This window comes from Crotalus tigris, unplaced genomic scaffold (assembly GCF_016545835.1).
Source record: "Crotalus tigris isolate CLP2741 ecotype Arizona unplaced genomic scaffold, ASM1654583v1 scf7180000024340.7048381, whole genome shotgun sequence".
NCBI lineage: Eukaryota > Metazoa > Chordata > Lepidosauria > Squamata > Viperidae > Crotalus > Crotalus tigris.
The window spans coordinates 4,623,767-4,638,048 of NW_024100510.1; the positions used below are offsets into that span (position 1 = coordinate 4,623,767).

Sequence of the window (14,282 nt, forward strand, 5' to 3'; positions counted from 1 at the left end):
TGTAAGTGAGACTCAACATCCTGGCTAAGTGGTTGAACCTGTGAATCTGTTTCACTTCATTGTCCCTGCAGTCCCCTCCCCTCCGCAGCCTCCCTCACACTGCTCAACTGTTAGCAAGCTTGTGCTACAAATCCCTAAGTGAGCAGAAAGGGAAAAAGTTGTTAAAGAAAAAGTTGTTTAAGAGTAAATATTTCTCTCACAATTCATCTTCCTCACTCTCATGTCCATCACAACCAGGCCTTGGTCTTATCTCCACATATGACCCTTCTTCTGATCCCCAGGGCCTCATCCGCACATATATTCTTTCATCTGACCCTTCATATGCCTAGGCTGAGTATGCTCTAACTTAGTGTAGAGGAGGAATGCAGGAAAAAGTATATGGAGACAGTTAGCAAAACATGATCTTAGCCCAAGGGAAAAAATGTGAAAGAAAACACTTACAGTAGACTCCTTCTTGGCTCACTTTAGTATAAGAAGTAGGAAAAGGAAAATCCTACCAGGTTTTATGATTCTATATCAATAAAACTAGAATTGTGATAATTAAATGAGGAATTTTTTCTATGAGGGCCAGTCTGAACTCATGAGATATAAATATGTGAAATATTTTTTTAAAAAATGACTAAAATAAACATACTGTATTTTCTGGCATATAAGACAACTTTCTAAACCATGCAAATCTCCTCCGAAGTTGGGGGTCGTCTTATACGCCGGAAAATACGGTAGGTAACCTTTTAAATACCCCCAAATTATTCTGTCCACAAAGAATTGATTATGAAGAATAAAAAAATAATGCAAGCTTCCATTAAAGAGATGCAGGCAAGAAAAAAGAGCCACCCAAAAGTAGCGTGTTGCCAGGATCAAAATGCTGAAAGAATTCTTGGTGTCAGCTTTTTCACTGCATAAATTGTGGGCAATCCTATGCCTGACATGATATTTTCCAGAAGTGTGACTGGGGAGGTGAAACAATTATTGGTAAAAAGAAGTGGGATTATAGTGACCAATTGAATCATCTTTAATTGCAGCTCCTGATCTAAAAAGGGTGTCCATCCTTACATCTACACCTGCAGCCTTTTTCTCCTTTCCAAATGGGAACTCTGTGCTATGTTTTGGCTTTCTGCAGGCTAGGAAAATTGTAAGAACAAATTCAATCAAAAAATTGCATTCTAGGAAAGTTCACAAGTGCTGCATAATATATTATTTTAACAGTCTTTCTTCCTGCAAGCTTAGTTTTTAAATTTTTTAACGCTATTTGAACATTCACTTTTCAGGAGAACCACTAGATAAGGAAAGCAACAAAGCTAAAAAACAAGTCACAGTTAAATCTAAAGGACAGAAAGGAAAACCTCAGAAAACAACGAAGGAAAAATCCCAGCTTTCCAGCCCAAAGGATTACTGTACTGCAGCACAAAGTCCCTCAACTTGCCATTGTCAAATTTGTATCAGCAGAGCACTTGAACCAATGGAGGTCAGCTTCATAGTTTACAATGCAAACTCATCAGAATTATCACAACCACAGCAGCAGGATACCGATGTCATGGATGTCACAGAATCATATGGTATGAAAAACTTCCTTTTCTATCACAATTGTTATCTTTGTAGAATCGTTCTTTTTGTCATGCAAAATGCATTCAAGATGTCTTTGGTTATCTATAAATAGAGTTCATTATAAATTCAGTTAAAGGGGGGAAAACACTCTTTTTTATTCATATCCATAGGGGTTTTTTACCCATAGTTCCAGAACATTATAGATGAAATAGGTTTACAAACCAGCAAATCTATATGATGCAAATGAAAATACATAATACGGTAACAAATGCAGAATTCTACTGCTGCAATATTTTAAAAAATATGTAAAGATATACCTGCAAAATTCAAACAAACTCCAAGTGGTTGTGTTTTCCAAGCATTAAAAATTCAATAGAAACGTCTGTTAACAGGGTATGGGATGCTTCTCCTCTGCAGATGCCTATTGCTTCATGATGAGTCCAGTTGAAATTTCCACTTTACCAAATTCTCTTTGCATCTTTTCCCTGCTATTAGAGCCGTTCCATGCACAAATTACCACATTTGACAAATCCTATCTTGTTCCATCAAATTAAATAATTTTTATTAATAATTATGCAATTTTCTATTGCTGAATGTTCAGCTGTAAATTTGAGTTGATGCGGAAATCTTTGTTTACCATCTGTAACTTCCAATAGAGAATTAATCTTTCTAAACATTCCAAACATTCTTTCTAAACATTGAATTGTGGATATCTTATATTTTCAAGTCTTGATTAGATCAGTTAATTCAGATTATGAGTTCAGCTAGTGTTTGGTTAATGGAGATCACTAAAAGAAAATGAAGTCTCTTGCTCTAATCATAGCTTTCTAAATTCTGACAAAATATAAGTTTTAAGCATAAATCATCTCTGGATATACAGTGCGTGCATATTTTCATCGTAATCAGTATAATAGTTCTTATAACTTACAACTAGCTGTCTGCAAATTGCTAATACATTAATACCTTTTTGCTGGATTAAATTAAAATTCCTTTGTCCTAATGATACATTTTATAAATCTAAGCTTAAAATTTTTTTATCTTAAAATTGACCTTCATTTTTTTTTTCTAATATAAGATACTGCATTACTTTTCATGCAGAATGATTTAATTGAATATTCCTTTTTATGCATTATTTTCTAGAGGAACTGGTAGATAATGAAAGTTCTTGGAGGAAAGCAGCTAGTCAGAATATAGATGAAAGCATGCAAGAGATGAGAAATATGGTTCCCAAAACAAAGACTCTGCATCCTGATGAGAGTGATGATGTCATCATTGAGGAATTTATACCTAATGATCCAGAGGCCCCCCAAAATACTAAACCACCTGATGACATTATTCCAATGAATTTCCAGCAACCACCTAATCTTGGATTCTTAAGGACAAATTTAACCAAAAGCGACCTGGAAGTTTTTTCACTGTGGAATGGTAATCTGCTGCTTCATGGATAATACCTGGGAAAACGGGAATAATTGTTTGTGAAATGTATTAACCAGGAAAAATTACATACAAAAAACAGAAATCAAGAAATGTTACAATAAATATACACATTTTGTATGAATTTTACAACAGCATAAGTAGGACAATCAGATTTCAATTGCAAAAATGAGAAATAGTGGAAAAACCACAAATCTAATTATTTTAAGATTTGTTTTCCAAATGGTAAAGCACTGAAAAAGTAAGGCATCAGTTTTGGTTACTTTTGCCTTTGAAATGGACAAATGTGAAAATGCAAACAGCTAGAACTAGAACCAATGAGCAAGTCATGAAAAAGGAAGCACTTCTACTGATAGATCACTTTAGAGTTTCTAGACTGAGTACAGACACTGGGTAGTATTTCAGGATATTAAAATGCTATGCTTAATGCATTAAAAAGGCCAATATCTCCCCTAATTAAGCCCAGTTTTGAGGGATTATAGCCTATTTTACATGGAGCTTTAAACTGCTTGTGTCCTTGCTGAAACCAGCTGGAAATCAAGTCAAGTTAAAAACATTGCTGCCCAGATTCCAGTTTGTTCTTTGCTTGGCAATAAAGCTAGCCAAGGCCTCTGTCCAGATGACAGTTATCATAGTCTCTGGGTCTAATTGGCATATTTCTCTATAAAGAAAAACTGGTAAAATTTTTGGCAGTTTCATCTGTTTAAAACACATGCATCATTTCATAAAACAAAAAGAAAACCTAGCCTTTCATTGGTCCACCAGTGAAAAAAGGAGGAGGAAGAGGGGCTTTCAGAAGGGGGCAGAGAGCCCATCCACTTAGTATGAAACAGGTATGAGAAGGGCAGTAGCCATAAGAAGAGGAGCTCTCCAGTGAGAACACCCAGGAGCCAACTGGAGGCATTGCCTATGATTAAATGTATTGAAGTTGGCAATCTACACAGCACTGTTAGTGCTGGCATACATCACAAAGTGCTACTTTTGATGTAGAGCAAGAAATTACGGGTGGAGGTTGCCTTCATGGTGAGCTGGAGGTGAGTTGAAGACAACATCATGTGTGCCCCTCTTTGAGAAACCATTGGAGGACCATCCTTATGCCAGGAGAGCAGGATGTGTGGATGATTTTTATATACATGCTTTTTTCTTTATTAGTGCCATGAAGTGACTTGCCATGTTTTCATCCAGAATACTCTTTTTTTTTTTCAACCTTCAGGCCTCGCTTATGGGCATTCCTAGAAAATCCAGTAATAACTAGAAGCAACACTTATTTCCAAGATGAAGCAGTGTCAAAAAGGTGCTGCCATCTTCTAAAAATTCTATCTTATAATAAACCAGTAGATTTTCTAGAGAGAAATATATTAGAAAGTTGCATATAAATCAGAAATTTTGTTACTTCCTGATTACATGGAGAAGCTTTGATTAACACATGTAAACCAGAAAAAAACGTGAAACCAAAAATGTGTGAAAAAGACAAAGAGACTATGCTATGTGACCATCTATATAACATCACTTTTATTTATTTTCAAAGCACTCCGGAATCATAGTTTTTTTAAACCAAAATTGCATCTTCAGTGTAGTGCAGTACAAGCAGAGAACAATGAAAATCACAACACATGTAATAATTTCAAGATGTTACTTCCTCTCTCTATAGAAGAAGTTATGAGACGTGCAGCTGAGCAGCAGAAAAAAAAAATGACTGACACAACTGTACAAGTGGCAGCGCAATTGGTGCAAAATGAACAGTGTCAAGGAAGTGGAAAAACTCCTGCTCAAAATCCTGAAACATTTATCTTACAAGTAATCTCCGTTGACTCCCCTTCTACAATAAGCCAAGATCACACAGGAGCAAACTATGACTCATGTCAACAGGGCGTTGCCAGCACTTCCACCTCCACCAATGCTCCTGTACCAGCAGCAAATGTCTCTCAAGCAAATGAAGCAAACCCGTGTGGAGCTGCAGCTGTATCTGTCACATCCTTGAGTTATGGGGTCTTTAAAATCCCCTAGTAAGTTGTTCACTTGCAGAGTCAAACTGCTCTGTCTTCAAGCAGAATAGACACTGGTAACACATACAAGGCCAGTTGATCCAAATAAATAGATCTTTTGCCTGCCGGTGGTTCAATTTTCAATACAGAAAATATTAATGTGGAAACCTAAAAACGAAGCATTTTAGTGAGGGACATGTCCTGTATGAAGTCCAAAGTAATTCCAATTTATCTTCAAAGCTTGAATAGCCTTATTATTTTAGGGAAGGGTACTATGAGAACTTGCATAGACACCCTGGCAACTATAGACCACATTGCTGATTTTTTTTTTGTTTAGTAATATGGAGCAACTATTGTTTGTTCAATAGAACACAATATTAAAAATCCTAACCAATATTTATGAACATTGCCATGAAAAACAAAGTCCCTCTGAGTACAACTTAGTGCTAAGTAAATGGTGCCACATCCCTCCTAATTTTCATACCTTGCTTTATTTATATGAAAACTTTGCTAGACTTCTTAGTATTCTTGGAGATTTAAGCAGCTTTCTGAACTTAAAATCTAAACAGAAAAATATTAGTTGGTTAGGTGCCATTGAGTCATGCTTGACTTCTAGAAACAGCTTTGTGTACAGTAATACACTTTTAGTTCTTCCAAGGAGGTCCTGTATTAAGTTTTGTCCTTGCTCCCACTAGATGGGAGCAAAGATATCACTTCTTGTGGCATTTGTTTTTAACTAGATCAGGGGTGTCAAACTGGCAGCTCACGGGCTGGATGCATCACATACAAGCCTCATCCACCCCAGCTCCGCAAAGGCAAAAAACATTGCGATATGTCATGATACGTCACATAACGCAATCAAGTTTGACACCTGTGAACTAAATCAACCTCTATAATTGAGCTACCATAACTGAGCATCAGAAATTCAGATGACCAGTAGATGGCAGCAAAACTATATAGTAGTAGAATTCTGTCTTTGCTGCCACCTAATGGTCATTTAGGTCAGATATTGTTATCCTTACGCAATGCCTAAAAAATTGTAGTTACTTTCTAAAATTAAATGCTAATGTTACAAAGGCTTTCTTTTGAAGGTAGTATTTTCCTATTACCTTGCCCAAATTTACAGAGATGAACAATACATACTGACAAAAATGAGTCTGACACTAAGTAGACATAGTTCCTTTTATTAAAAAGATATATGTAATTAGCTTGATTTGCTAAAGATGACTATATTTTTAAAATTACTCTGACAGCTAATGAAAATAGAAAAATGAGAATCAGTTGACAAAATATTGATATAAAGTAGTGACTAAGTGGACTATTTTCAAACGGATAATGTTTAGGAAATCCTTGAAGACAAATTAATGTGTATTGTGCAAACTATGAAACAGTATTTGGTAGCAATCTTCAAAGTAGGATCAAATTGGTCTGATAGTAGCAATTTGAGATAGAAAGAATACATGCTTGCAGACTTACATGCTTACAGCAAGCTCATTTTACAGAAGTTTCCTCAATAGGGTAGACTTGTCAAAAAGTAGAAGCAAAGTCATGGTTGGCTGTCTACCTCCAGATAAATAGAATTGTAAAAAGATAATGTTAGCATATGCTTTATAACTAGCCACACTTTTATTTTAGACACACAGCCTTGGTAATAAAAATAAATTGACAGAGGCATTTTAAATTGTCCACAGATTTTTGAGTTTTCTCTCAAGTTCCAGTTTTTCTGCTGGAAATATTTAAAATACTAAAAGATATCATGGAAGGGACCAGCTCCTGATTCTCCTTTGCCCACCATTGTGGTTCATGGAGACGTCCATTCCATTTCCTCTAGTACATCTTTGGCCCCCTTCTGAATTGTTTAGAATAACTCCACAAAGCTTAAAAAGTCCAAAGTTCCCTCTTTGCAATGCTGAGCTCATCTTGTCTCCAACCCTATCCTCAGTCTGACATGAAATTTAAGGTATTTAATTACCTTTAAGGTATTTAAAACTGATGAGGCATTATTGTAAAGGACAGGTCAGGCACCTTGTCAGGGTAGGACCAGAAAGGATGGGCAATGTTAGCATCCACCCTTTTTTGCCTCTTAATTAGTATTATTCTTCCTATTGTTTCCTCATGTCCATCTCTTCTTCATTCTGGTATTTCAAATTAATTTGTCTCCAGGCTTCCACGCAGATAGACTGTAAACCTTAAACTTGTATTTAAACTTGTTATTTTGCTCAAGATGAAAGCATATTTGTGCAATTCTATGTACCATGATTCCCCCAAAATAAGACCAGGTCTTATTGGGGGATTTTTTTGCCTCCAAAAGAGGCACCAGTCTTATTTTCGGAGGATGTCTTTTATATTTATCTCCGGCACTGACAGTCCCACCCAGCCGGTTCACTTATTCTGCAGCCAAAGGAGCAGCTTCGTTCTCCAGTTGCATTCTAACCTGCATTTTGCAATCAGGCCTTTCCGGAAGGCCACTGCAGCCGAGTACTGAGCTATGGAGTGAATCCATAGCTCAGTTCTCGGCTGCAGTGGCCTTCCAGAAAGGCCTGACTGAGAAATACAGGCCTGGCTGCAGAAGATGCTGCAGAAGAAGTGGGCCGGCGAGGAGAGGCCTGGCTGCAAGGTAAATGGGTGTGGGGCATGTGGGGCAGCTCCACCACCCTTGCCCCACCCTGCCTTGATTTTTAGGTGGGGCTTATTTTGGGGGGAGGTTATATTAAGCCCACCCCAAAAAATCAAGCTAGGGCTTATTTTCATTGTAGGCCTTACTTTCAAGAAAACACGGTAATTCTGAGCAACTCAGCCAGCATGCTCTTCCTCATTCAGCCTTCTGAAAATAACAAGAAACGTTGAACTGGGATTTCATGACTGGCCTGTTTCTCTATACTCCTAATTTTTCCTGATTGCCCAGCTCCCTGTAGTTAAAGGACAAGCTCACCCTTGACTGGTCAAAGCCAGTTAGTCAGCTTTACCAAGCCAGCCTTACCATCAGGACAGGGACCGGCTCCTTCCTGCCCCCCCTCCCATTTCTGTCTTCTGTTAATTACACTTCTCCAAATTAGAATTGTTTTGGTATGTTGTTAACTTATTTTAAACATTTTTATAGACTCACTTCTATAACTGGGAGATGTCTCCATGCTTTCCTATTGTTTTAAACTGGTGCAATATTTAAATGTGGCTTGGGAGAATGCAATAGGGAAAAAAATCCCAAGCAGAGTCCTTTGATTAAGGAATTAGAATTTAGAACAGAATAGAGCTGGAAGGGACCTTGGACGTCTTCTAGTCCAGCCCCCTGCTCAAGCAGGAGAACCTATACCGTCTCAGACAGGTGAATGTCTAGTCTCTTCTTAAAAATCACCACGATTTCTGGTGGCAAGCCGTTCCACTGGTTGATTGTCCTCACTATTAGGAAGTTTCTCTTTAATTCCAGGTTGTTTCTCTCTTTGGTCAGTTTCCACCCATTGTTTCTCATCCTTCCCTCTGGTGCTCTGGTGAACAACCTGACCCCCTCTGCCTTGTGGTAGCCCCTCAGATACTGGAACACAGCTATCATATCTCCCGTTTCTGATAATAGTGGTCCTCGCAGTGATCGGGACCCCATGATGCGCCCTAATCGTGCGGTGGCCCTCTTTGATGTGAGATCTGGGTTACCGTCTCCAACCTGTCTCCAGCGAGAAGAGGCGACTTTCCTCAACTGTGGATGGCCGGACAGCGTGTTTGATGCATGTCCAGCCTGGAGAAGCCAATCTCCTCCAGTGGCGACGCAGGCGCTCAGCCTCCCGCTCTCCCCCCTTTCCCGACTTTCCAGGCCTGCTGCGAGACGGCGTTGCGGCAGCAGCAAGGGCGGGGGACGAGGAAGGCTGGAGGAAAGCCAAGGCTGGTCCCTTCCTCTCACGGAAGAGACAGGACTGCGGAGGCCGCCCACTGCGGTCTGAGCCAGGTCGTAGTTCTTAAAAGAGCTCGTGGCTCCAGCCTCCCGCTCCCCCCGTTAGCATCCCTTCGGCTGCGCGCAAATCCGTCGCGGAGGCTCCGAGGGAAGAGGCGGCAGCGGATTTGGGAAGGGCGTCCTCTTTAAGCGGCGTTTGCTGCTGTCTGCGCAGTGTAAGGGGAGGTTCGTGCCTTCTTGGGGAATTAACCTTTCTCCGGTTGTCTAGCCGGGATGCTTCGATTGACTTATATTCTCGCGCTTTTCTTCTTGTTGTAATTCAAGCCGTTTTCTCTATGGCGATTTACTTCCAAAATATGTTTGAGGGACGTCTTTATTTCCATCCTTCCATCTGTTTAGTTTCTTGCAATGTTTGTTAGTGCTTTTGCCCAGTTTCAGTTTCAGGGCATATCTAGCTGAAGTGCTAACCAATTAAAAATACATTGTTGTAAGATTCGAGACTGTATGGAAGCCAGGTTAACAATGTGTATAAAAAGAGCATTATCCTTCTCCCGAGAATCTTATCGTTTGTTAATGATATACAAAAAGAGAACTGCCTGTAAAATGACAGGGCAATTTCGCAATAAATACCTTTCTGACCAAGGTAAGCATGGACATTCCCAAATCCTAACTATTTCTGGGCTTTACTTGGGAAGTTCCAATCTCTGTATTATTATAATTTGTAAGCTCTTAAGAGTTACCTTTTAAATGAAGAGAACAATCTTCACTGCAGTCAATGATCAGTGCATAAAACAGTGGTATTTTGTGAATATTAATTAATGTAGCCACTCTGTCGTCAGGTTGCTGCACATCTTGCATATCGTATTACACAATTTGGCCATACTTAGAATTATTTGAGAATGAGTTTTAATAGAATAGAATAGAATAGAATAGAATAGAATAGAATAGAATAGAATAGAATAGAATAGAGCTGGAAGGGACCTTGGAAGTCCTGATCAGAGTGACCATGATACATAGTTTAGGTTTGGGTTTAATAACTGATAGCAAATGTTGGCATAAAATACACAGTAATAAGGCGACCCAAGGATGCTTTGTCAAGAGGCAACTGGACTTTCTTATTTTTCTTTGAAGATGTTTTGCCTCTCATCCAAAAAGCTTTTTCAGCTCTGACTGGAGGGTGGGGAATGGAAGGATTAATACTTCTTGTAGACAGCTGGTCATTTGCATTCTTTTACAAAATAGTTGATTCTGCTTGATTGCCTCTACTATATGTTCTTGACCCAACACTCACACTGGGGTTAAAGAAGTTTTAGTTATATATTGCCATGCCACAGGAGGAAAAGGATTTGCAGGGAGAGAACCTTAGAGGGTTAGGCCTTGGGAAAAAAGCAGTTTAGTTCCAGTATGTGAAAATATGTATCCAAGGTTTACACTGAGTCTTGCTAGTGCCAGCCTCATGATATAAGATCACATTTGAAACACAATGGGATTTGAATAAGGGTGTGAGAAACATAGTCTGAACCCTTTCCAAGGGATAAAAAAACTTTTATGTACACCAAAGAATAATTGTAACCAGACCTGGGCTGAATATACTCAAAGTGCAGCTAACTGTACAATACCCCTTTGGTACAGAAGTGGTTTGGAGGGCTGTGGCAGATTATTCAGCTAAGGTTTGCAATGGTCTTTTTGGCCACTGTAGGTTTGAGAGAGGAGTATTCCATTGTCTGCATATAGAATTGTTATATGCTTGTCTGACAGCTTTGTGAGATGATGTGAGAGGTTATTCATCCTGGTGACTATAGAATTGTTGTAATAGTTCAATGGTGATGGTGCCAGAATGCAGCCTTACTGGACTTCACTGTTGATTGGGATTTCCTTAAAATAATGGATACTAGCTAGGGGCTGCATCTGAACTTTAAAGTAGAGGTATCATAGAGTTTATAAATAAATAAATGGGACCTTCTGCCAATGATTAGACCAGGAAATTAAATATTGCTTTGAAATCAATGAAGAGAGCCTCTAGTTTTCATGTGGTTTTGAGGCATATTTCTCTGTCAAATATTGCAGAATCAGAGCATGACAAGAGTACGATAGGACTGAAAATAGAACAGCGACTTATGAATCCAGTTTGTTCCTTGGCTAGTACTATATATTCTCCAGATCTAGCCTGCCCTGAAATTTTATGGTTAGATATCTGTCCTAGATAGACTGATGGGGCAGTACTTAACTGTGAGAACATCAACTGTGATTAAATTTGGACCTGCCTAGGCTGAGCTGTTTAATTAAATGTGTGACATCAGATTTAATTAAACAGGGAGAGGGGGAAGGCACTGAGGGTCTGAACAGTCAGTTCCATTGGGATCTGTGTTTATCATGGGTGTGTCATCTGTTCTGTGTAAAGTCTAGAAATGGTCTTCCCATTCAGTAGCTAGTATTAAAATAGGAAAGTTGAGTCTGCTAGAATGGTGGGAGTAATGTGATGTCAAAATATCGTTGCATTCTTGATCTGTACCATGCCTTTGAGTTGCTGCTAGCTGCCTTTGAGTAGGTGTTTCTTCTTTTGTTGCATCAGCTTCTTGCGTTGCCTTTTCCTATTGAGGAGGTCTTCTCTGTGTTTTCTGAAACAATGGATGAGTTCATTTCCAATGTTAGTCGTCATACCATGGCTGGTTTGGAAATGCTTGACATAAAGGAAAAAAAGGAGTTGTAATCATTTATGTGGTGGTCATTGGCCTCCCAACATTCTTGAGATAAAAGAATTTCATATTTGATAATGAAGCTCATAAAGCTGGAGTCTCTGCCTCTGGCACATCACCTGGCAATGTTTCAGGAGAGAAAGGTCAGCAGGTTCCTGGAGCAAACATGTCAGAGAAATGGTTCCCCTTCAGAGACTAAAGGAGCCAATGAATTAGAGGTGCTTTAGTCAAGTGCAATTTTCATAGGAAGGTGAATGTATTCTTGAGGGGCTATGAATGTATTCTTGAGTTTGGTTGTCAACTTCAGTCAATGACAGATTGAAACCATTTGGTATTGCATAAAATTTTGGGAATAGAACACTAAGTCATTTATGTGTGATTTGACTCCAAATCCAGGAAATAGGAGCTATCATTTTGGGTGAATGAATGCAGATAGTTGCCCAGACGTTGCTGGGATGGAACTAATGTTCTTCCCAGTCAGCTATGAGTGTTCTGAACATAACAAGTCAGTTTGATCCCCTTCCGGGAAAGTAGCACAAATAAGCTTTTATTTGATGAGTTGTCTTGCAATGGGGCATTTCCATATGATTTAAGTAGTTGGCATGCTCATCCTCATCAGGAGAAATGCATCTCAGCTCTAACTTGATCAGGATACTCTTGGATGCTGGAGATTGGCTTTGGGTAAGACTGAGAATTATTTGGTCTTGGCTGTTGCCTAGCAACATGACTGGTCTGTCCACTTTCATCTTCAAAAAAACTTCTTGAGGACATTTGCTTGTCTAAACTGTCAGCAGGGCAGCTGTTATCATGAAAGACTTGGAAGGGTATAATATGAAACCTCCTTAAATAGTTCCTCACTTTCAGCATTATTAGTGGAATTCTTGTGTATCTGAAGGTAAGAACCACTCTTGTGTACCTACTATGGCTAAGTAATCTAGGTAGCAATTTGGTCCTGATAGGATCACTGTGAGAAACAAGACAATACACCAACTGTGTGAGTGACTAGGTAATAATCCACCTGGGATGCTATCTGTCATGATTGGGGGTTATATTTTACAATTAAGTGTTTTCCAGTCTGGTGGAAGAACTTGCCCATTGCCACCTTTGAATTTTGTGGGGGGAGCTGTAAGAAGACCTCGTTCATATGATTACACTGCCCCCCCCCCAATGGATTATGAGATCCTCTGTCCATTGTAGTTAATATTTAGTCATTTGTTGTCAGGGAACCCATCTGAAAGTTTAAATGTAAACAGTCTATTAAGGATTTTAAGCTATCAATTTTGCTGTTAGTCATCAGAATTTTATCATAAATAAATATCACCATTTGTGCCGTCAGGAGCAGTTCTTTTACTATTATTTCTTTTTTCCTCTTTCCCTTTTTTTAGGTATGTTAAATTTGCTTATCTATCTTTTCTCCCCTTTTCATTCTAGCCTTTGTTTATCCACTGCAGGATGAAGGCCTCTTCTGCATGTTTCCAACCAATGCACTCTTGAGCTTCCCTTTGCCATTGGTCCTGCAATACTTGCAGATGTTGTCAATCCATCTTGTTTTAGGTCTCTTTTGTGAATGCTTTTTATCGAGTGGAATCCATTCCATGACTGCCTTGGTCCACCTGCCATCAGTTCTTCTTGCTGGGTGATCAGCCCGTTTCCATTTCAATTCTTTTACTCTCTTCATGACATTGTGTACTTTTTTTTTGCTCTCTAATCCATGTGCAGGTCTTTCTATCTTCTCTTGTAATGCCAAGCATTTATCTTTCCATGGCTTTTTGCGCCACTTGTGGCTTTTGTATCGACTATGAGGTTAGTGTCTATGTTTAACTGGCATATGTTAGAACAGGTAGCACACACTGATTGAAAACTTTTCTGGCATAGAGGTGGAGGTTGTTCCTGAAAATTATACTTACCCTGCTGACTGCCTGCCAACCGCATTTAATATGCCATTCAACTTCCTTTATTATACCACCTTCCATTGAGATCTGTTGACCAAGATATATAAAGCGATCTATTACATCTAGTTCTTCTCCAGATATATATTTTTTTCATCTTTGGTGAATTTATTAAACATGACCTGGCTCTTTTTCAGCTTTATTTTTTAAGCCAAATGGTTCTCCTGCTTTGTGTATGTGTCCTTGTAACTCTTCTGGATCTTCTGAGATTTAAATCACTAGTAAAAAGGCTTGATTTAAACCAATTTGGTTTAAATCATAATTTTTAAAGAGCAGCTGTCATCTCTGACCCGCTGTTGACTCACGGATAGTCCCATTCACTTTAATGGGACGGCTGGTGATGCGGCAGTAACACAACAAGGTGACGGACATGGCAGGCAACAGGTGAGTGGATGCCCGCTAACAGGTGCAGCCATGATGGATCTGAAATGACAGGTGTGCTTTAAATGTAAGGACTCATTCTTACTGATAGTTAGAATCTTTAATATTATTATTTGCAAACAAAATGAAGGTTTCCTATTTAGAATAATAAGCTGTCAGGTTAGTAAAACAGCGACATCAAAACCAATTTTAGGTTAATAGGTTAATCATACATATCGTGTTTCCCCGAAAATTAGACATACCCCCAAAATAAGACCTGCCCTGATTTTTTGGAGGGAGTGGGCCTAATATAAGCCCTACCCCCAAAATAAGCCCTAGTTAGAACCCTACCCACTCCGTCCCACTTCGCTGCCATAATGGGGCAGGAGAGCACATGTTGCGCCACTGCTGCCACAACAAGACAAGGCAGGTG

The 14,282-nt window shown here is 39.1% G+C and overlaps 2 protein-coding genes across 7 annotated transcripts in view; both read left to right on the forward strand.

The window, feature by feature from the left end:
* The window catches only part of LOC120300370 (calcium/calmodulin-dependent 3',5'-cyclic nucleotide phosphodiesterase 1A-like), a 28,621-nt gene extending 23,094 nt beyond the window's left edge, over window positions 1–5,527 (forward strand). For 2 of the 3 annotated variants that reach the window (XM_039326304.1, XM_039326305.1), the window contains 3 exons: window positions 1,269–1,556; window positions 2,686–2,970; window positions 4,631–5,527. In XM_039326304.1, coding sequence (XP_039182238.1) covers window positions 1,269–1,556; window positions 2,686–2,970; window positions 4,631–4,986 — 929 coding nt within the window. In that variant the 3' untranslated portion in view covers window positions 4,987–5,527. The remainder of the gene's footprint in view (window positions 1–1,268; window positions 1,557–2,685; window positions 2,971–4,630) is intronic. The other variant, XM_039326303.1, reaches the window with a different exon arrangement.
* A 3,299-nt stretch (window positions 5,528–8,826) lies between these two features.
* Window positions 8,827–14,282, forward strand: part of PLA2G7 (phospholipase A2 group VII) — a 31,284-nt gene continuing 25,828 nt past the window's right edge. For 2 of the 4 annotated variants that reach the window (XM_039326428.1, XM_039326431.1), the window contains exon 1: window positions 8,827–9,069. The gene's annotated coding sequence lies outside the window, so the exon portion shown is untranslated. Of the gene's footprint in view, window positions 9,070–13,661; window positions 13,874–14,282 lie in introns of those variants that run through there. The other 2 variants (XM_039326429.1, XM_039326430.1) reach the window with 2 other exon arrangements.